Genomic DNA, 24,328 nt, shown 5'->3' on the forward strand with positions numbered 1-24,328 from the left:
CACTCATAGTGGACATAGATAGCCTCTTTTCACTGCTCTTGCAAACCATCTGTCTCCCTTTTCAAAATATGAACATTACATGCAATTATGTGTGCAAAAATTAAGAAATGTACAGTTGCAAATTGAGGTAGTCCAAGGTTATAAATTCCTGTCACGTGTTTATGAGTCTAACGGTAGTGGGGAAGAAGGATGTCTTTAGTCTACAAGTCCTAGATTTCACACTTTGTACCTTTGTTTAAATGGTAGAAGTGTGAACTGATGCAAGAGGGTAGAGTCTTTGGGGAGGTAACTATCCTGTGGACTCATGTGCACGACAGCAGATGTTCTATTGAGAGCGTAGTGGACTCCTTTTGATCTTTTCATCAGTTTTTACCACTCTCTGCAAACATTTGAAGTCCATATCATTTGCTTTGCCGTACTACATGGTGACGTAGCTGGTCAAGATGCTCAACCATTGAGCTGTATAAGTTGTTGAGGATCTGGGTGACATGCTAACCTACCTCAGCCTCTTTAGAAAATATAGGTAGTGTGGAGCCCTTTTAACCAGCTGTGTGGTGAGATACTCACTATGTAGAATCCCAGCTATCTATTTGACTTCAAGCTCCTGAATGCATGGTGGGGTCTCCTTTCCTTCATCATGTCCACTATCTCCTTCGTCTAGTCCGCGGTGAGGGTGAGGTTTTTGTCCTCACACTTTCAAATCAGTTTGACTCATATACCTCCAAGTCACAACAACAGTTGGCTCAAGGTGCTTTATAAAAAAAAGCAGAAAAAACCTATATAATCCCGCTAGGTACAGTGGGAAAGAAAAACCCCTTTTAACAGGAAGACTGCTCCAGCAGAACCAAGGTCAGGGACAGTTTGCCATCACAGCGGGGTGGCTGTAGCTCAGGTGGTAGAGCAGGTCATCTACTGATCGGAAGGTTGGTGGTTCGATCCCTGGCTTCCCCAGTCTGCATGCCAAATATCCTTGGGCAAGATACTAACCCCAAATTGCTCTCCGATGCATCCATCGGAGTATGAATGTGTGTGAATGTTACTTAGAAAGCACTTAAAGAAATGTGCTTGTGCGAATGGGTGTGAATGGGTGAATGTACAAGTTGTGTACAGCGCTTTGAGTGCTCAGAAAGAGTAGAAAAGCGCTATATAAGAACCAGTCTATTTACCATTTACCATTTACCATCTGCCCGTCCCTGGTTAGGGTGAGGGGATTAAAGCAAGAAAAATGCATACTGTGGACGGGAGGCAGGGATTAACAATAAATAATGATTAAATATAATATAGCTTAGAAAGAACTAGTGAGTGAAAAAGGTGAGTGAAAGAAACACTCGGTGCATCATGGGAAGCCTAGACCTATTGCAGAATAACAAAGGGAGGGTTCATAGATAACTGGCAAATCTTCTGGAGGAAACCTGGTCTTGTTAGGAGAGACGGCATCAATCCCACTTTGGATGGAGCAGCTCTCATTTCTAGAAATATGGCCAAATTTATTAAACCACCCCAAAAGTAACTATGCAGAGTTGGGACCAGGAAGCAGAGTTGCAGTCTTACACGCCTCTCTGCAGCTTCTCTCCTCCTGTTACTCCCCAAAACCCATCTCCATAGAGACTGTGTCTGCTTCCAAACAGACAAAAAACAAACTAAAAACCAGCAACAAACAACTTAAACATAAAAAAAATCACAAAGAAAGAACAATACAGTATCCACATCTGAACCAAAGAGTAAAACAGTGAAATGTGGATTATTAAATATTAGGTCTCTCTCCTCCAAGTCTCTGTTAGTACATGACTTAATAATTGATCAACAAATCGATGCCTTACTTTGCCATCCAGAAACCTGGTTACAGCAGGATGATTATGTTAGATTAAATGAATCAACACCCCTGAGTCACGCTAACTATTAGCATCCACAAATCAGAGGCCGAGGGGGCGGTGTGGCAGCAATTTTTCACACCAGCTTGGTAATCAACCAAAGACCAAGACAGACTTTTAATTCATTTGAAAGCCTGATGCTTAGCCTTGTCCAACCCAGCTGGAAAACACAAAAACTAGACTGATTTGGTATCATCTATCGTCCACCTGGGCCTTACACAGAGTTTCTGTTTGATTTCTCAGACTTTTTATCTGATTTAGTTCTCAGCTCAGATAAAATCATTATTGTGGGTGATTTTAACATCCATGTAGATGCTAAAAATGACAGCCTCAACATGGCATTTAATCTGTTATTAGACTCAATTGGCTTCTCTGAAACTGTAAAACAACCCACCCACCACTTTAATCACACTCTAGATCTTGTTTTAACATATGGCATAGAAACTGAACATTTAACAGTGTTTCCTGAAAACCCTCTCCTCTCTGATAATTTCCTGATAACGTTTACATTTACAATAATTGATTACACAGCAGTGGAGAGTAGACTTTATCAAAGTAGATGTGTTTCTGAAAGCGCTGTAACTAAGTTTAATCTACCTATTCGGAACCATGATAACAGGGTTCTTGCTGATCGGAGCTGGCTTGGCCCTAGCTTATCGGAGAATTAAGAGAGCGGAACCGGCTGTTCAAACCCCTCCAAGGCTGCCCACTGGAATTGAAGCGATGGGACGAGGCGCGACCTCTCACAACGAACGCAGCTTGGTTAACACCTTGGAAACGCTTACAGCTGCCGTGAAGACTCAAAATAACACCTTTGAGCGTATATTGGGTTATATCAAAGAGAGGCCTGCTCAAAAGGAGACCCTTGAGCGAAAGTTGGATCACATCGCAGAACGGCTCACTGCAGTTGTGGGGTCTCAGAATCAAAAGGAGGACAACACCACGGAACGGAAGCTTGACACCATCTTGGGGAGGCTCGCGGCTCTCCAACGGGAGATTGAGAGACCAGCATCAGAGTGTTAAAGAACAGCTTTGAAAATTCTCCTGAGCTGCTCGCATTAAAAGAAAAATCATCAACATGCGGACACCACGGCGCCAGCTGCATGGGTCCAAGGCTGGAGCCGAACAAACACTCCCTGATAATGACTGTGTGATGACTATTCTTCCCATCTCATGCAAGGCCACCTGGGTTGGCTAGCAGACTGTCTACTTAGCCTGATAGGGCGAAGGACACTGTCTCAGCTGAACTCTGGACACGCACACACATACACTTACACTGATAAGCATTCACACATCCCCCTCCCTTTCCAAACGCCTTCGATGCTTGTTTGCTGTGGGGGAAGACGGCGGGTCTGTGTGCCGCGCTGGAATGGTAGCGCTGTGCAGGATGACTGCTGTGTTTCCTTCGGATTACTCCTCACCCCCTACCCAACCCTGTGGCTTGTCACGTGCTCCAATGTTGTAATGTGGACATTTATGTGCTCTCTGTGCAGAGGATTTTTTTTTGTTTCCTGTTCTCATGCTGTCCTCCCATAGGTGCCCAGCATGAGTAGAGGTCTCTTTTTTTCCTCATGTACTTTCCCATTGTTGTGTACTTTTTCAGTGTTTTCTCTGTAACGCTGCCGATCTCCGACTTGTATTCCCATGTGATGTCTTTGTTGTGTGTGTAAGTCGGGGGGGGGGGGGGGGGGTCCTATTCCTCTGCGGGGCAACCTGCATATGGCCAATAAAGCATTCATTCAATTCAGTTCAATTCAATTCAATTCAAACAGCCCCTGACCATCACACTACCTCCTCCATGTTTGACAGTTGATGCCACTCACTGTGCAACCATCCTTTCACCCTACTCAACACGGTACAAAGATTCTGCGTGATGACCTGAGTAGTTCAAATTTCAATTCATCAGTCCATAATACCTTCTTGCACTCTTCAGTAGTCCAATGGCGGCGTTTCATGGCCCAGACAACCCTCTTTGTCTTATTCTGACATTTTAGCAATGGCTTTCTTGCTGCAACTCATCCTGTCAAACCTGCAGCTTGAAGTCTTACTACTACTACTGCTTACTATGACCATTAACTCAAAAGCTGGAGAGGAAATGGTGAATCACAAATTTAAAAGATCATCATCTAGGCTGGTGAAATATTTTGCTTTATATAAAAAAAGCCCTCATAACTGTGTCACAGACATAATATTATATACAGCTGGTTTCAGTACCATCAATATTTATTTAGTCATTTTCTCCAATTGATCTTTCTAAATTAACTTCAGTAATTACTTACCCCAAGCCATCAGTGTGTCTTTTAGACCCCATTCCTACAAAACTGCTCAAAGAAGTCTTGCCATTAATTAATGCTTCCATCTTAAATATGATCAACCTATCTCTAATAATGTACCACAGGCCTTCAAGCTAGCAGTAGTTAAGCCCTTACTTAAAAAGCCATCTCTTGACCCAGCTTTCAGTCTCCAACCTTCCTTTCATATCAAACATCCTTGAAAGAGTAGTTGTCAAACAGCTAACAGATCATCTGCAGAGGAATGGCTTATTTGAAGAGTTTCAGTCAGGTTTCAGAGTTCATCACAGCACAGAAACAGCTTTAGTGAAGGTTACAAATGATCTTCTTATGGCCTCCGACAGTAGACTCATCTCTGTGCTTGTCCTGCTAGACCTCAGTGCAGCGTTCGATACTGTTGACCATAATATCCTATTAGAGCAGTTCGTGTAAATGGAGAGACCTCTTGAACCACTAAGGTCCAAAATGCTGCAGCAAGAGTACTGACAGGGACTAGAAAGAGAGAGCAGATTTCTCCTGTTTTGGCTTCCTGTTAAATCCAGAATTCAAAATCCTGCTCCTCACATACAAGGTCTTAAATAATCAGGCCCCATCTTATCTTAATGACCTTGTAGTACCATATCACCCTATTAGAGCACTTCGCTCTCACACTGCAGGCCTACTTGTTGTTCCTAGAGTATTTAAAAGTAGAATGGGAGGCAGAGCCTTCAGTTTTCAGGCCCCTCTTCTGTGGAACCAGCTTCCAGTTTGGATTCAGGAGACAGACACTATCTCTGCTTTCAAGATTAGGCTTCAAACTTTCCTTTTTGCTAAAGCATATAGTTAGGGCTGGACCAGGTGACCCTGAATCCTCCCTTAGTTATGCTGCAATAGCCGTAGGCTGCCGGGGATTCCCATGATGCATTGAGTTTTTCCTTTTCAGTCACCTTTCTCACTCAACACTCAACGTCTCAGCTGAATCACACTTTCCACAACAGTCTTTATCCCGTCTTCCTTCTCTCACCCCAACCGGTCGCAGCAGATGGCCATGCCTCCCAAGAGTCTGGTTCAGTTGGAGGTTTCTTCCTCTTGCCAAAGTGCTTCCTCATAGGGGGTCATATGATGGTGTCATATGGTCATATGTTGGGTTTTTCTCTGTATGTATTATTGTAGGGTCTACCTTACAGTATAAAGTGCCTTGAGGCGACTGTTGTTGTGATTTGGCACTGTATAAATAAAACTGAATTCAAAAATTGAATTGAATTGTTTGTAGTGGACTTTTTTGATAGCGAGATAAGGACGATGAGTTTAAAAAGGATGGTACGGTTGACTGGTTAAAGACTTTGGTCAAGACCCCAGCCAGCTGGTTCAGTTTCTGTACATTTGCTCAGCATTTACCTGACTATACACTCGTCCGCTGTGAGTGTGTTGGAGTAGCAGACAGATAGGTGTGACATGGGTCAACTTCTATGAGGCTTAACTCCTCTGCCTATATTGTGCCCCATCACCAGACCTGAGTGCAGCCCTTTAGAATCTGTCATCCAGGTGTTCCAATTGGAGTAGGCCCATTTAAACAATCATAGGTGTCTGAGCAGAGTTCAGAGTTTTGTATTTCCATCGTCTAGTCTGTGTTGTGTTGTTCAAAAAGGTCTCGCTCGCTCTCTCTCTCCTACATATGCACACACACACACACACACACACACACACACACATTCTATTGAATGTGCACTCGCTCTCTCTCCCCTTTTCTCTCTCTCCTACATATGCACACACACACACACACACACACACACACACACACACACACTCTATTGAATGTGCACTCGCTCTCTCTCCCCTTTTCCCTCTCTCCTACATACGCACACACACACACATGCGCGCGTACACACACACACATGCGCGCGTACACACACACACACTGCACATTCTATTGACCAATATTTGTCACTTGCTATCTATTTAGCTGGGAGCAAGTGAGAGGCTTCAAGTTGGCGGCACTCCGGCTTTTTTAGCTGCGAGTGTTAGGCCAGATAGTGTTCACTCGACTTTGTCAATCGCTTGTCAACTTGTACCTCTGAGACATATCCTCTCTAACACACAAGAGACAGGCATCCGCCCAAAGCCCCCACCCCTCCTGCCTGCTGCCCACCTCCCAATGTAGAGCAACCAGGAAATGGCCGCTACCTCCTCTTTCCCTCAAACATACACCAACCCCCCACCTCCTGACAAAAGCCTGCTTGGCCTCTCCATCAATCGTCTGACAGCCGAGGGAAGACAGCTTGGCTGCATCTCTCTTTCTTGTAGCACACACAACATGTGGCCTGTGAAAATATTATTGTCATAAAGCAAAGCTTATGTTAAAGGCTGCTCGTGCTCCTCTGTTGGGTGCCATCAGGTTGTTGAGCTCAGAATTATATATATATATATATATATATATATAAAATTTATTTTTATTTTTTTTGGCAAGCAGAGAAATTAGCTCCTGTTTGCTACTAAACAAAATGGACTTGCTGGTATAATTATTATATAATTTTTTATAAAAATTTTATATAAAAAAATTGTTCTTTGGAATCAGTAGCTAAATATTCAATTAATTTAATTGATTATTATTAGAGCTGACAAAGGAGCAGCATAACTTCTATCTAAAAGCCAATATTCAAACAAACAGATTACACAATGCTACACTTCATTTATCTTAAAAAAGCCTCTATCAGAGATCAGTCTTGAAATTCTGCACTGACCTATATGCACAGGATTATATTACGAGTCCCTTGAATTAAGGTTACCATTTCTGATGGGCCCCCAGTCACTGGCACCTTTGTTGTTTTTATTTGTGCTTGTTCTCATTTGATTTCTTCTTTGACTTAGCTAAATAAACCCAATGAACTGGTTGTACTTACCTGGACAAGCACGAAGAATCTTTTCTTCCATCTTTTCCATACATTTTTGCCAATGGCCCAAAGGTACCTGTGGGTAAAAACACTCTTAATTATTCCAAAGAAGACTTACATAGATTTCTTAGTGTGACCATCTTTTTTGCTTCTTTCTTCATTATTCACAGCTAAAATTTCATCTATTTAATCTGTATTAAGGACACATAGATCTTTATTCAAGAGCCTCTACTGACCTCTCCTGTCAAAATGTTTTCACTGCAGCCAGACACAGCATCCTTTACAGTGCTTAAAATGACAGGTGTTTGTCATAAGAGAAAAACTGCAAATATAACTGATGGCACAAATAATGAAAATATTCCAGTTAGTTGGATCTGTAAAACCTCTCAGAGCCAGCATACAAAAGTCTGCAGAACAGCAAATTGACTGAGGATTAAGGAAGATTGAAATCTTGGATTTTTGTCAAATCAAAAAGGGAATCTCATCTTAAATAAAATGCAAATATGATGTGGTCCCAATATTTTCTCATTTAGCTCATTTAGCTGGAGAAAGCTAAATAAGAATAAATCAAGTAAACAAATGAATTTCCAAGTAAAACTCACTTTAATATGTGCGTCACACGTTGTAGATTAAACAATCATACTGAACTCTTAATATGAAAATAAATAAATATGAGTAGAGACGTGTTAAATAAGAACTTGCAACCTGCACCTGGTCTTCGCTGGCCCACTTTACTGTCATGGTCCTGGCTCGGTGACCCAGCGTTTTGAGTTTATTGTTATTATTTTCTAGTTTCTTCTGATTTTGTGTTAGTTCTTAGGGTTTGGTACTGGCATTCAGTTTTTTATTATTCCTACCTGTGTTCTTCCCCTCCGTGCTCTGTTCCTGTCCCTGACTTTGCATTTGTAAAACAGTTTGTGAGTTTCCTGTTTTACTTTGTAGATCCGTGTGTGACTTAACTGTGTTCAGCTTGTGTTTCCCCGTCATCTTGCGATTAGGATCAGCTGTGCTTCCCTCCTGTGTGTCATTTCCTAATTACCTTGTGTGTGTATATATAGTGGGTGTCGGTCGGTGCTTATGGTCGGTTCGTCTGTGTTATTCTGTGTTACTTGGGCGTCTCTGCAGCTCTCTGCTCCACAGTCCGCTCTCCATTCCCAGCTCCTCATTCCCCGTGTAACCTCCTTATGTTTTCTCCTCTGTGTAGTGATGGCCAAATGAAGCTTTCTGAAGCTTGTATTGAAAAACGGTTCATTACTCGAAGCTTTTCAACACAGTCCTCTCTGGTGACATCTGGTGGCCAAAACAATTAAGAGCAGCTTGAATCCACAAAATAAAACCAACTGCTTCATAATGACTGCCCACTCTACAGAGTGGAGTTCTGTCTGATATTGGGCTACCGCTATGTTGCTTTGAACTTGTATTTTTTGGTGTTAAAAAACGTGTTTTATTTGTTTAATAAATAACCTTGACCAGTAAACTCTCCTTGTTCAAACATGCACCATGGTGTGGTCTTTCTTTGCTTGTGAAGTCTTGATGTTGGTAAATACAATAATTGAAAAATACCACCTTACATATAATATACATATAATAATGTACAACACATTATGGAGTATGTTTCTGCTGTGAGGTCCCGCCTCCATGCACTTGTGCAAGCGCTAGACGGGTATATTTATAAATAATATTATATTAGGGAAATTTTCCCAGACATATTTTTGACCTGGGGGTAGAATTGATTGTGAACTGGAAAGGGAAAATGCTTATGAACTTGCAAATTAAAAACATGATGCATTTAAAGTAGCCCTTTTTCATTTTTATTTAAGAAGAGAATTTGTTCCACTGTGCGATGGCCGAACCTGTTCCTTTTTGTGGAGATAATTTCTCCTGCCTTAAGGAAAATCCCTTCACATGGCACAGAGGAGGCTGGAGTGCAGAGAAACTGGTAGAGATGCAGTTATACAGTCTACCTGGGCCCCACAAACTATCAGCTAAAGAGAATAAATAGATTAAATTGCTGCACATTTGGCAGACTAACATTTTCATTTTAATTAAACAATAAAATATATATTTTTACAACATTACATGTAAAGAGTCAAGTGGAAGTTTTTCTAAAGTTATTTAATGATATTTATATTATGAAAGCAGATTTTTGACATTTTACCCTTTTCCCGTTGTCAGATAAAATAAACACGCACAAAACAAAAGCAAACAGCCAGAACACAAAGCTGACAAAAATCAACTCAAAATACTCCCACACAACAGAACCTCCTCTCTTCCTCGCTGGCTCCAAATCTCTCAGTAAAATGATCAGTGGTTCGCTATCTGTCACCATCAAAACACCACAAATCCCGCGAATGATTCACTTCCTTATAAACCATTGACTCAGACACCGAAGCAGTTAGGCTCTAAATGAAGCTTCGGACATCACTGATCACGTGACTCTGGCCAAACGAATCAAGCTTCGACACAGTGCTTCTGAAGCAGTGTGTTGATTTTTTTGACCCACGCACCGGAGCGTCAGCTTCAAGCGAGCTATCGCTACCTATGTGTAACTTTGAGAGTTATGGCCTTGGGTTTTGTTTATTATTAGTTTTCCTCTGTTTAGGTTCATGTTCAGTTCTGCCCTCGCCTTTGTTATTTATTGTGCACTGTAAATTAACTCACTCACATCACCACCCCGCTGTCTCCCACTTGGGTCCTCCTTCACTTCCACACACGACTGCTGCCCCAGCCATGACACCCTCAGAGATCTTTGGTCATTTGCACAAGACTCACTCTAAAACGTAATGCTTTTACCGCTTATACCCGATTTTGGTGACAATAAAGACAATCTCGATTCTGGTTCTAAGTGGATCAAAGCTGCTTTATTTTTTGTTTGTTTTTTAAGTTCCAATCAGCTCATTTTTCAGGGGTTATTTGGGGTGGGGGATTGTACTGAAAGCAGTGTGTCACTGGCAGTGTTGGGAAGGTTACTTTTAAAATGTATTCCATTACAGAATACAGATTACATGCCCCAAAATTATTCTGTAACGTATTCTGTTACGTTACTCAATGAGAGTAACGTATTCTGAATACTTTGGATTACTTAATATATTATCATGCTGTTTACAACTACGTGAATGTACTATTGCTGTGATTTATTACTGTTACTGAAGGTCCGCGGCTCTGAACCGTAGTAAAGGGACCTCTGGCTAATACGGTGGGTTCTGTGTCGGCTCGTAGCTGAAAACTAGCTTTACTTTGTTGTCTGGGTCAACTTTGCTAGCGAGAGACAGAGAGAGGCGTTGAAAGGCTGCTCCAACGGGACTTATTGTTTCAGAGGAAAACACGAACACGGTGTACAGTCGAGTCTTAATAGCTTACTTACAACTGGGCTCGTCAGGCTCTCTTCTTGGCTGCAGTGGTTATTATTATATTTACATGCTTCCAGCTCCCGTTTCTGCTCGATGACAGTTCGTACATTTTCCTTTTTCTCCCTCCCTCGCTCACAGACACATAACGGGTATGGCACATCCATTCTCCCTGCAGCACGGACTACACTGCCCATGATGCTACATTCTTTAGAGCCTATACCTGTAGCATTCTGCCTGTTAGCTTAGCACAACAACAACAACAGGCGCTCCTCTCACCCAGGAAACACGCAGAGAGAGCGTCACCCTGTAAACCATGGCAACCGTAATGCTGCCGCCTGGAACAGCAGAACGTAGCTGTCAAAAACAAAACCCAAAACAGTCCTGACCCGCCACAATATGAAACAGGGAAGTACCGCCGTGTAATCCATTTATTTCAACAAAGTAACTGTATTCTAAATACCACCTTTTTAAACGGTAACTGTAACGGAATACAGTTACTCATATTTTGTATTTTAAATACGTAACGGCGGTACATGTATTCCGTTACTCCCCAACACTGGTCACTGGTAAAGGACTACCTTAATATTCACTCACTTGATTTTTTTTTGCTATAACTCATCCATGTGGACCCTTTTCCTCACATCCATTGCCAGTTTAGAAAGACCATTCAATCTAACATGTATGTCATTTAAAGGACGATGGAGGGAACACGTGGCGGCACAGGGCTAACATGTGGACTCAAATCAGAAAGGCTCCAGCAAATAATTAAAGCAGGAAGCTTCATGCTGTGAAGGAACAGTGCTAACCACATCCTTCCAGGTAATCACTGATCAGCTACAACTTCTCGTGTTGACACACCTGTTGCGACTTGCTGTTGGTGTTCTGATAAAGTATTTTATCACTTCATCTTTTTAATGTTCTTTCTATTGCTGTTAGAGTTGTATTGTTTATTGTCATTTATGCTTAGAAATATTTAACCATATATGCTTAGAGGTGTATAATCGATTGTGTAGTGATAGGATGTGCGATCCTTAGTTGTCTGCAAAGGCTTTGTGTGCACTCTGGCATTCACACCCACATCCTGGGAGCATGGAAGAGGTCGTACCTTGTCTTATTGTTTTATAGTAGGATAAACGTAGCTATGTCAGTTTTAGGCTAAGAGCCTTCTGTTTAGATGAACTGCTGGACTTCCAGACCAGCAGGTTTAGGGAAGTCACACTCTGACCCACCCCCCCCCCCCCCCACACACACACACACACACACACACACACACACACACACACACACACACACACAGACAAGGTATTCTTTGTTCACATGTGTACCTATGTAAGATGTTATATGTTAATGAACCTATGCATATTCATGTAAGCTCAATAAAAGGAGTGCTATGGGGAACCTGGCTGAGAGTCTGACGGAGGTCAAGTGGTGGAGCGACACTCGGCTCCAGGCAGGTCTCCCTCATGCATGAGTAACACGAAGAACTTTGTGTACTTGGTGTTCAATGCTTTTGCTGTGTAGTTAAACTGTCTCGTTCCAGCGGTGGGCCTGTGCTAGACAGACCCAACAATTGCAATCCACTTCTATACTGCTAGCTGATATTTTAAGCTTGATAAATTATAATGATTCATAAACACATTGTAAAATCCTCAGTTAATGATAATTAATTAACACAACACTACTGCAAACAAACCTGTTGTTGCAATAGCCAGCTAGACTGCTGTAGGCTGTGTGGGCTAGGTGGTGTTTAGAAAACAGGCTTCATAAATATTTGGAGACCTTTACGGAGGAAACCTGGTTCAACAAATAAAGATTTATCTATGTTTACGTGCCCCACCCTCCCTCCTTGTTCTCAATTCTTTAACTTTTTCACTCCTATTTAGTGCACGGGGATCTGCCAGGCCGCCGTCGCCAGCCCCCTTCGAGGTCTTCCCCAAACCACAGCTCAATTCATGTCCAAGCATCACCTTTACCTACTAAAACGCTGTCAAACCTAAAATGAGGACGTGGGCCCAGCTGGTGAATAGGAGGTTACTGGAACTGCAGAAGAGAGCCGAGCAGGAAACCCGGCAGCTGGAAATCTCCACAAGCAGTCAATAGAAAAGAAATTGTAATAAATTGTCCCGGGTCCTTGTTGTTACAGTGGTGCCAAAAAAACAGTACAGCCAGTGGAGGTACTGGCAAAGATGCTGGTAGAGCAAGCTGCCATGCACCAGGAGAAGGCAGCAGTGTACCAAGATCAGCTCAGCTTACTACAGGGCCAGTCCAGACAACAGTGATGGAGGACCTGGTTGTTTAGCCTGCGCTTGAAGCTGAGTGACGTGGCAGCCAAGAGAGGCAGGCTCGGCTGCTGCACATACACAAATATCCCATAGTGCCACTTGAAATGATATAAGATTGCGTTCACGATCAATAGAGACTTGTAGTGTTTGTGCTGCACTCGGTGGTTGTCCAACTCTGACTCTGGGGAGGAGGAGACATCGGGGGCTTCTCGGGAAGCCCAGTGATTTACTCCAATGAAGATTTCCCTCTAGGGCAGTCTTGGGACAACACTCAGTCCTTTGAACAGGCGATCGATAGTTCAACAGTACACCCTGATGTAGCACTGACATACCTGCATTTTGTGTTGATTAGAGACAGACTCTATTAAGTGAGTCGTAAAAGTCACACAGAAAAGGAAAACACCCAGTTGTCGGTGCCAAAAAGCCACCAGCAAATGATTTTCCAGGTGGATTCCTTTAACCCCGTGGCAGGGATATGACAAAACTCTGGAGTGAATAATGGCCCAATTCTATTAGCTGGGCATCCAGGGGGATGTGTGCCAATGGTCTGTGTAATGCCCAGAGTGTCAGGCCATGAACCAACTAACAATTCCAAGAGCGCCTTTGTGCCTGTTACCATGCTGCTTTTCCAGGCCCAGAAACAGCAGCAGTGCCTGTACAAGAGAGACTCGGCTCGGACAATTTTCACTGGGAGATAAAATGTTTGTATCGCTCAATTCTTCTAGCTCAAAGTTACCCTTCGGCAAGTGGGGGACATTGACCACAACATGGTGCCATCAGACAGGTGAGGAGCCATAGAGGTATATCACCATCCAAGTTACGGTTTATTAAAATAATCAAATTACAGCATTTACATTTATGTTAGACTACTTTTAAATAACTGCTTTATCCCATTACAATGAAAATGTAAAAAAATCTTGTTCATGACCTGTGTAGTATGTTAACACACTAACATGGAAGTAAAAATAACTTGAACTCCAATTTTAAAAACACAACGTATGCGTATATACGAATGTGAATCGCGTGATTGGCTGGACTATGGGATAAGGTGGCATCGTTCTAATCCCATACGAGAACAGCCAGTCACTGACTGACTAACACTGCAAAGCAGAATTGTTAACGTATTTATTTTAATTTCAATTCAGGTTAGATTTTTTTTTTTGTGCGCAACGCAGATTTTCTGTGCGCAGAGACGTGCCAGCAGTGCGCGATTGCGCACGCGCGCAGCTTAGAGGGAACATTGTCCTGAAGGTTGACCTTCAGGATATGTTGGCAATAAAGGAAATTTAAAAAAAAAAAGTTGGATGTACTTAATTCATTTGTGTGGAACCTGTTGACAAAATAGATTTATGTAAAACTAATTAGTAAAGAACAAGGTGGCTGAAAATATAATATTTGAATTAATCTAACTTAAACATTTTACTGCCACAAATAAGAGAGATGTGTTTAAAAAAACTAATCTAAACTAACCTGAAAATATATAATTTATGTTGATACAACATAACTTGATTTAGGCAGTCTTATATATCTCTTGTTAAGTAGTTTTTTAAAATTAAGTGACCTAAAGATTTTTGCTTTAAACTAACACAATACAATTTCGTGGAACCTGTTGACAAAATAATTTTAATTAAAGTCAACATTTCATTTTTTTTTTGAGTGAACTTGTTTTCATTGCCTGTTTTTTGTTTTTTGTTTTTTTTACTAACACACTTTTTATAACAAATTGAAATGTTTTTTTTTATTAAAAGTATACGAAACCTTAAACAAAACTAAAAGGCAGAATTTGAATGAGCGGTTTTAATACAGTAAATGCAACTAAAATAGTATAATTAGAGTACAAGATACAACAGTAGTAACAGATAAATGAATTTAAGTAGTGAGAAATAATTGTCTTCACGTTTTAGCTATTTTTTAAAAATTAGACTCCAGGAAATAAATAATTTATGTGAATTAATGATTTTGAGTAAAGTAAACTTAGTTTGTCTACTTCAGCGGTTTCTGTGTTAATACAAATTCACGTTGTACAAAAACTTAAATGGTTTAAGGCTAACTAGTTTGGGCTCATAGCACATTCTAGTAATTTCAGCCTGAAAGTTTTTATTTCTAATGGGGGTCATAATAGAGTGTGATGTTTCAGGTCCTGTGTGGATCTGCACATAGTCACATTCAGTGGTAGCAATAACCAGTGACCACAAGAGGGAAGCAAAAGCAAAGATTATCTTTTGGACAAAGCACCCTAGCGGCTCACCCAAATATTAAGTGTATCACACTCTAAACTAACTCTACAAGGATCATTTAAAATGAACATTTTACCACCTGATTAAGATCAGATATACAGTTATGTATTCACATGTTGGTTATTTAAAAATAATCATAAAATTGGGTTGTAAAGACTTAGAAATAATGAAATAACCATCAATATTAGGGAAGTTACACTTCAGCATGTGACGTAACGGATCCAAATGCTTACCTCCGGCACGTTTTAAAAATATAAAATTAACAATAAATTAATTAACAATACATTTCTGTTTCCCAAGTTTTTAAACTTAGAACTTCTTCTATTTATGTTTTCTATTTAAATACTTTTGGGTAATTTGATGTTTAGCAAAGCCTCTCATTCAATAAGCTCTTAACACACTCATCTTCATCAGTATTTGAACACTAAGAAAACATTTGTAATTTTGCCTGTGAAAATCAATCTCAGTGCAAAGAAATTGGATATTATTCAGTGGGATAATTAGTCATCTGATCACAAACCAGTGAAGCACTTTAGTTACTGGAGACAAAACTGAAGGTAGAGAGACCCACAAACAAGCACACACTAAAGGTGGCTGCGGTAAACACCTGACAACGCATCTCAAGGTGGGAAATATAGGATTTGCTAAAAGCTTGCTGTACTCTACCTTTGCCTCCATGCTATTGTAAGGAACTTGGAGTCATTTTAACAAGGACTTTGCCTTTAACTTGTACATTAAACAAATCTCGACTGCTTTCTTTATAGGCGCAATATTGTCAAAATTGGAAGCATCCTGTCTCAGAACCCACTTAGCCCATGTATTTTATATTTCTATACACTCATTCTTTTGTACTTTATTGCTCTAAAATCTCCCTGAAAAGCTTACACTTTAAGGAGAGATCACATTTCTCCTTAATAGCTTTTCCAGAACCGGTCTGCTGAAATTATTCTGATGTACAAACTAAAACAGTAACTATTTTAAAGCAGCAACAGTTTTACACTGAACCATGATAACTCAAGTAGCTTTATATTGCCACAAGAATGTTTAATCTCACAGTAACTTACCCACAATGCTTCATGTTCTGTGGTTTGTCCATGCGAATGGCCAGTTTGATCTTCAGGTCACTGTCTGAGCAGCCTTTACACACTGTCATCTTATGGAGTTCAGACTGCTTAGGACTGTTGGGAGTCGGGTGGAGAACAACCTGGGAGTGTTCCCACCATTAATGTATATGTTGTATACAAGTTACACAAAGGCAAAGTGACCAAAATGAAGCAGAAGGATTTCTTACCCTCCCCAGCTCCTTATCTTCCAGAGCTAACACTCCTGTGCTCTCAGTAAACAGCTTCACCTTCACAGCAGGCAGTGGCTGAGTGGTGGTGAAGTCGCCCTGGGTACCCCAACTGCACACCAACACAAATATAGACACAACCACATATAAGCAAAGAAAGACTGTTAAACATTATTATGACTCCTGAACTTGAAAGCTGTGTAAGTCTATGTTCGCTGGTGAGAAGCAGGGAGATGGGTGCTTTTGGACTGTGGGAGGTACAACAATAGAAACTTTCATAGCGTAATGTAGTCAAAATGTAACAACAGTGCAAAACGCCGCTCTAACAGGCTGCTCTAAACCAGAACACTGCACCTAAACTGGACCTGGACCAGAGTCAATCAATAATAAAGGTGGATTCATTACTGATATATAAACAGTAACTTTTAGGGGATTTTCCAATAACTATAAGTCAGTCACTTGACTGTCACTATAATGTGACAGTCAAGTTTTTGTCACATGCTTTCATTGTCTTCGTCTTCCTTTCACTCCTCAACCGGTCACAGGAGGCCCCGCCCCTCCCTGAGCCTGGTTCTGCTGGAGGTTTCTTTCTCTTAAAAGGGAGTTTTTCCTTCCTACTTTCGCCAAAGCTCGTGCTAATAGTGGGTCATATGGTTGTTGGGGTTTTCCTTGTTTTCTTTGTATTCTTTGTATTATTAACTATATCTATCTAATAGACTCAAATTTGTTCACGTGAAAGGAGAGTCTTCTTCACATACTGAGGTTAATTGTGGAGTTCCACAGGGTTCAGGGCTAGGATCAATTCTGTTTACATTATACATGCTTCCCTTAGGCAGCATCATCAGAAGACATTGCATACTTTTTCACTGCTATTCTGATGACACCCAGATCTATGAGCTCAGTTTGGATTCAGGAGACAGACACTATCTCTGCTTTTAAGATTAGGCTTCAAACTTTCCTTTTTGCTAAAGCATATAGTTAGGGCTGGACCAGGTGACCCTGAATCCTCCCTTAGTTATGCTGCAATAGACGTAGGCTGCCGGGGATTCCCATGATGCATTGAGTTTTTCCTTTCCAGTCACCTTTCTCACTCACTATGTGTTAACAGACCTCTCTGTATTGAATCATATCTGTTATTAACCTCTGTCTCTCTTCCACAGCATGTCTTTATCCTGTCTTCCTTCTCTCACCCCAAATGGTCGCAGCAGATGGCCCCGCGCCTCCCTGAGCCTGGTTCTGCCGGAGATTTCTTCCTGTTAAAAGGGAGTTTTTCCTTCCCACTGTCACCAAAGTGCTTGATCATAGGAGGTCATATGATTGTTGGTTTTTTTTCTCTGAATGCATTATCGTAGGGTCTACCTTACACTATAAAGCATCTTGAGGTCTTGATGTTGTTGTGATTTTGTGCTGTATAAATAAAATTGAATTGAATTATAAATCTTAACTTGTTTGAGCTGCTGCTCACCACAAACAAGTGCAATCAGAATCAGAATCAGAATACTTTATTGATCCCTGGGGGAAATTATTTTTTTGTTACAGTGCTCCATTATAAACAAACATTAACAAGACAGACAATACGCTAACTAAGAATAGTACAATATATACATATATATATATATATATATACATAAAGTCGCTTATTAATAAATAGCTGAAAAAGAAACATGTGTAGCTGTAGCAGTAAACAGTGTGTTAAGTGGATGCGTTGTACAGGGAGCCATAGGCAGGTAAGATTTCCTGTGTTGTTCAGTGGTGCTTTTTGGTAATCTCAGTCTCTCACTGAGCGTGCTCCTGTGACTGACCAACATGTCATGTGTTATCCAACATTGTCTTTATCCTGGACAACATCCGCCTCTCCGACACCACCTTGAGGGAGTCCAGCTCCATGCCCACAACATTACTGGCCTTACGGATCAGTTTATCGAGTCTGTTGGCATCTACGACCCTCAGCCTGCTCCCCCAGCATGCAACAGCATAGAGGATCGCACTGGCTACAACAGACTTGTAGAAAATCCTGAGCATTTTCTGGCAGATGTTGAAGGACCTCACTCGCCTCAAAAAATAGAGACGACTCTGGCCCTTTCTGTAAAGTGCTGTGGTATTCGTAGCCCAGTCCAGTTTATTGTCAATGTGTACTCCAAGGTATTTATAGTCCTCCACAATGTCAACACTGACCCCCTGGATTGAAACAGGGGTCAAGTGTTTCCTGGTCTTCCTGAAGTCCACGATCAGGTCCTTGGTCTTTGCCACGTTGAGCTGCAGATGATTCTGCTCACACCACGTGACAAAGGAGTCGACCACAGCCCGGTACTCTGTCTCATCATCCCTGCTGATGCATCCAACCACCGCAGAAAGGAAACTTCTGAAGATGGAGGTCTCTGTGCAGTGGCTGGAGTCTGTGGTGTAGAGGGTGAAGAGGAAGGGGGAGAGGACAGTCCCCTGTGGTGCCCCTATGTTGCTGATAACCTTGTCAGACACACACTGTGGGAGACATACATATTGTGGTCTTCCTGTCAGGTAATCAACAATCCAGGACACCAGAGAAGCATCCACCTGCATCGCTGCTTACCTATCACCCAGGAGGGTCGGCCTGATGGTGTTGAAAGCACTAGAAAAGTAAAAAAAAACATGACCCTCACAGAATAGAATAGAATAGAATAGCCTTTATTGTCATTGTACAAAGTACAATGAAATTGGAGTGCCACTCCCTTGGTGCAAAATGCAAAATAAATATAAATATAAAATATAAAAAGTACAATAAAACAACCGTAGTACTCAGACAATAATAAGTACAATATATACAGGATAGCAGCATAATATAATGATAGTATGAATAGCAGTATGAATAGCAGCATAATAATATAGTGACAATGGCAAGTATGGTATAGTTAAGCAGGTTTAATTGTTTTGTGCTTATTTACTACGGTGATAGCTCTGGGAAAGAAGCTATCCCTGAATCTGTTTGTCCTGGTTTTATGTGACCTGTACCGTCGGCCTGACGGTAATAGTTCAAACAGTTGATTACTGGGGTGAGAGTAGTCCTTAATGATGTTGCCAGCTCTGCTGAGGTATCGGGAGTTTGCAATGGCCTCCAGGCTGGGCAGAGAGCAGCCAGTGATCTTCTGGGCTGTGTTGATGACCCTCTGCAGTCCTTTCCTGTCTGCAACTGAGCACCCTGCATACCATGTTGTTATGCCGTACGTTAGGATGCTCTCTATGGTGGCTCTATAGAATGTCACCAGCAGCCTCTCCTCCAGGTTGTTCCTCCTGAGCACTCTCAAAAAATGGAGACGCTGCTGGGCCTTTTTTACCACCGCCGTGGTATTTGCAGTCCAGGAGAGATCATCAGAGATCTGCACGCCCAGAAACCTCATTGAGTGTACCCTCTCCACACAGTTCCCGTGAATGTAGAGTGGGGCCGGGTCTGCTCTGCCCTTCCTGAAGTCCAAAATAAGTTCTTTAGTTTTCGTGGTGTTCAGTTGGAGGTTGTTAGCTGAACACCACTCAGTCAATCTGTTTACCTCATCTCTGTAGTCCGACTCATCCCCCCTTGAGATGAGTCCAACCACTGTGGTGTCATCCGCGAACTTTATGATGGTGTTTGAGAGATGGGTAGGGGAGCAGTCGGATGTGTAGAGCGTAAACAAGAGGGGACTCAGAACACATCCTTGTGGAGACCCGGTACTGAGTGTGATGGTGCTGGACAGGTGGGTGGTGGACAGTGCTCGCCGGCTGGTCCAGATGGGTGTAGACACGATTGAGCAGGTAGATGATGGCGTCCTCAGTTTCGAGACGAGGCTGATAAGCAAATTGAAGGGGATCCAAATGTGGTCTTACTATGGGTCGCAGCTGGTCCAGAATGAGCCTTTCCAGGGTCTTCATGATGTGGGAGGTCAGTGCCACAGGCCTGTAATCCTGGGGGCCACTGGGACGTGGCGCCTTTGGTACAGGGACGAGGCATGATGTCTTCCACATCACTGGGACCCTCTGCAGACTCAGACTCAGCATAAACAGTTTATGAAAGACTCCACACAGCTGGGGGGCACAGGCCTTGAGGACGAGGGGACTCACTCCGTCTGGTCCAGCAGACTTGCCTGAGTGAAGTCTCCTCATTTGCATCTCAACCTGGTATTGAGTGAAGGTGATGGGTGGGGGGTGTCAGGAATCTCACAGGAGGCAACAGGGCCATGTGAAGAGAGAGGCTGGCACAGTGGTGTGGCTCTGGGTTCCAGGCTGGCTACAGGTGAGGTTGTGGGGGTGTGAGCAGACACTGTGGTGTCGAATCTATTGAAAAACAGAATCAACTCGTTAGCTCTGTTCTCACCTCTCTCAGCTCCCCTGCTGTTGGTTGGCCTGAATCCAGTGATGGTCTTCATGCCCCTCCACACCTCTCTCATGCTGTTCTGCTGGAGTTTCCACTCCAGCTTCCTCCTGTAATTGTCCTTTAGTAACACCTGGACCTTCCTCACCTCCTCTTTATTGCCCCCTCTGAAAGCCCTCTTCTTGTTGTTGAGGAGGGCTTTGATATCCTTAGTCACCCACGGCTTGTTATTTGGGTAACAATGAACAGTCTGAGCTGGAACAATGGAGTCGGTGCAGAAAGTTATGTAGTAACACTCAGGAATCCCATTGATGTCCTCGGCATGAGGCTCACAGAGTGTTTCCCAGTTGGTCACCTCGAAACAGCCCTGTAGTTCCGCTAAGGCCTCCTCTGACCACCTCCTAACAGTCCTCGTGGTCACAGGTTCCCTCCTCACAATTGGCCCATAGCGGGGGTTGAGGTGAATCAGGTTATGATCTGACCTACCAAGTCGGGGGAGGGAGGAGGAGCTGTATGCATCCTTGACATTAGCATCTAGAATTTTTTCTCCCCTGGTCGGACAGTCCACATATTGTCTGAATGTTGGTAGTGTATTGTCCAGTGATACATGGTTGAAGTCACCTGAGATTACAATAAAGGCTACACTCTCGGTATTCCCTCTGACTCCGTACCAGTGCTGAGAGCTCGTCGATTTTATTCAATAACGATCGCACATTTCCCATTACGATAGACGGCAGACACGGTTTAAACCTCCTCCTCGCTTCGAGCCTCCACTGTCTCACCGTCTCCTTCTTTCTTCTCTTCTGTCCTTGACCTCTGCATCCCCGATGTGTTTTCCTCCAAATTTCAGCTGGTACTTCTGCGGGTCTGGCCAGCGAGCCAGCCGGCATCAGGGCGATCAGCTGATCTCTGGAGTAAACAGTCCGTGTGTGTGTGTGTGTTTCTATGTGTGCGTGAATGTATGTGTGTGCTCATTCTTTACATACATGGGTTTTGAGGCCTCAGCCTGATCTGTCTGCAGTTTATGTCCTCCCTCAACCTCCATGGTGCAGTAAACAATCCTGTTTGGAGCCAAAGACCTCAGACCCTGCACTTCCATTATCACCACCTACAACACAAACATGCAGAGGTTATTGATAAAGAGACACTTTTAAAGCATTTATGTTGTGCATGGACAGCAACTGCTAAAATACATTCAGCAGTAACTTATTCAGTAAAAAATATCTCTCTCTCTCTCTCTGTGTGTATGTATGTATATATATATATATATATATATATATATATATATATATATATATATATATATATACATATATATATATTGACTGTGGTTCATTTTTCTGTCTGCATGCAAAAAGAAAGACTTTTTCAATAGGCAAATATATTTTGTCTATTTAGGAAATCATTTCTGTAACATATATATGTATGTATGTATATATATATATATATAAGGATAAGCGAAGGCGAATGGATGGATGGATATATATATATATATATATATATATACATACATATAGAGACATCTGTGCTGAGTATGGCCTGGAAGTCCCGAGATCAAAATGGGAGACGCCCCCAAGAGTGGGAGAGAATGACCGAGCTAAGATCCTGTGGGACTTCCAGATACAGACGGACAAAATGGTGGTGGCTAACCAACCGGACGTAGTGGTGGTAGACAAACGAAAGAAGACAGCCATAGTGATTGATGAGTGGTTCCGAATGACAGCAATATCAGGAAGAAGAAACACGTGAAACTTGAGAAATACCAAGGGCTCAGAGAAGAGCTAAAGAAGATGTGAAGGGTGAAGGTGACGGTGGTCCCAGTGGTAATTGGAGCACTAGGTGACTCCCAAACTAGGCGAGTGGCTCCAGCAGATCCCAGGAGGAACATCAGAGCAACATCTTCTACACCTCTGTGTCCAGAAGAGCGCAGTCCTAGGAACAGCTAAGATACTGCGCAGGACCCTCAAACTCCCAAGCCTCTGGTAGAGGACCCGAGCTTGAAGAATTAACTGCCCGCAGGGGCGAGTGGGGAATTTTTTTAATATGTATATGTATATTCGGCCCTCGCACTTAACTAGGCAGATTGATAACCATCATGTCGCAAAGAAAAAACAAAGAAAAAATTGTAGAGTTTTTTCTCTATATGTACTATTGTAGGGTATATTGTAGGGCCAAATCACAACAACAGTTACATTGAGGCAATTGTTGTTGTGATTTGGTGCTATATACATAAAATTGATTTGAATTGAAAGAAAAACCATATTGTTGTATTGCCTTGTTCAGGCAAGGATTTCTTCGAAACATCTGTTGATAACAATTATTGACAGTCTGCTACTATAAGCAGTTGAACAGAATAGCATTATCGATAGCCAAATTGGCCAGCAGATGTCACCGTGGAGATGGGTTTCATATTGTTTCAAAGCTTCAATACATTTCTGGCAGAAATGCTTTGACTGTTTCAGTGTTTACAAAACCTCGCTTTGCCCATCAATAGAGTTGGACTGTAGTGGAGTGTAAATAAAAAGGCTGAATAGCCTTTATACAAGCACACACACACTTCTTAGCATTGCAGCTCTAATCCAGCTAATTAGAGTTAAGCTAATCCATTTGCTAATATAATAGCTAAGCCGTGAGCTACCAGGAATGGGAAATACAGTGAGGAAATGGATTTGAAAATGAGAAATGGAATCGCCATTTTAAATGTCAGAAATATATCTTTGATTTGTTTTTAGTTAAATTACTTCTTTCTCTTTTTAATTGTATTTTTTTCATTTGAAGTAATTCGTTTTGAAATATTGATATACAAATATATAAATTGATTTATAAATAGTGATTTTAGTTTAAATTCAATTGTTAAATAATAGTAATATTTAAATAAATAAAATAATTTAAAAATTCATAAATGAATTTACTAACGCATATTTTATTGCCGATAACCGATAACCAGGATAGATAGGCAGCAGACTAACAATTCAAAGGAATTAGACTACTGGGAACCGGTTATCTACAACAACTGGTTCTCGATTATGTGCACTCTGCTGTATTTGCACCAGTAAAATGACACAGCAAGACATCGTTCTACAAACGGTTTCAGAGGTCTCTCCACCTACCTCCAGGGTGAAGGACAGCACTACATCAGACTTGGACAGCGCATTCTCATCCTCCTGGCCCATGTCCATGATGGAGGTGTTGTGGCCTCGTTTTAGCTTCTGCAGCTTGAACTCTCCTCCTTTGGACACTGGCATGCTTTCCAGGTTTGCCATCAGAAGGTTGACAGAGGATCGCAGCTCCTCAATGTACATGGCCTCCATTTCTCTAGAGACAAACCGAGGGAACTTCCCCCCATACTGACAAAAATGGGAAAGCAGCCAATTAAATAATGAACATGATCCAACAATCTGCCTCGTGTGTTCAATAAAGTATCTATCTATCTGATCCAAAGAAAAACTTTAAAGCAAATTTGTTAAATTTTGATAAAGTCTATTCCAGCTATCACAGGGCAGGAATAAGGGTACAAGACAGGTTGCCAGTCTGTTACAGGACTAAAATGGAAATGGAGACAGACATTTCTGCTCACGCCTACTGCCAATTTTGCCAGTCAGTCTCACATTCATAACTTCAGACTGTGAGAGGACGCTGGAGTACCCACTGAACATATAAACTCCACAGAGAAAGGCCCCAGCCAGCTAGCAGATTTGAACCATTACTATTACCATCTATTAATGTGGGTTCTACCTTATAATATAAAGCGCCCTAGGATGACTGTTGTTGTGATGTGGAGCTGTTTAAATAAAATTGAATTGAACCTTCCAGCT

General features: G+C 41.9%; 1 protein-coding gene across 3 annotated transcripts in view; it reads right to left on the reverse strand.

Annotated features, from left to right (window-relative positions):
- LOC146519291 (calcium-dependent secretion activator 1-like) overlaps window positions 1-24,328 on the reverse strand; it is a 238,584-nt gene that overhangs the window by 157,700 nt on the left and 56,556 nt on the right. For all 3 annotated transcript variants that reach the window (XM_085159095.1, XM_085159096.1, XM_085159094.1), the window contains exons 5-9: window positions 23,624-23,860; window positions 21,500-21,621; window positions 16,193-16,304; window positions 15,966-16,105; window positions 7,042-7,108 (exon numbers count right to left, since the gene is read on the reverse strand). In XM_085159095.1, the coding sequence (XP_085015221.1) occupies window positions 7,042-7,108; window positions 15,966-16,105; window positions 16,193-16,304; window positions 21,500-21,621; window positions 23,624-23,860 (678 nt within the window). The remainder of the gene's footprint in view (window positions 1-7,041; window positions 7,109-15,965; window positions 16,106-16,192; window positions 16,305-21,499; window positions 21,622-23,623; window positions 23,861-24,328) is intronic.

This window comes from Neolamprologus multifasciatus, chromosome 5, assembly GCF_963576455.1.
Source record: "Neolamprologus multifasciatus chromosome 5, fNeoMul1.2, whole genome shotgun sequence".
NCBI lineage: Eukaryota > Metazoa > Chordata > Actinopteri > Cichliformes > Cichlidae > Neolamprologus > Neolamprologus multifasciatus.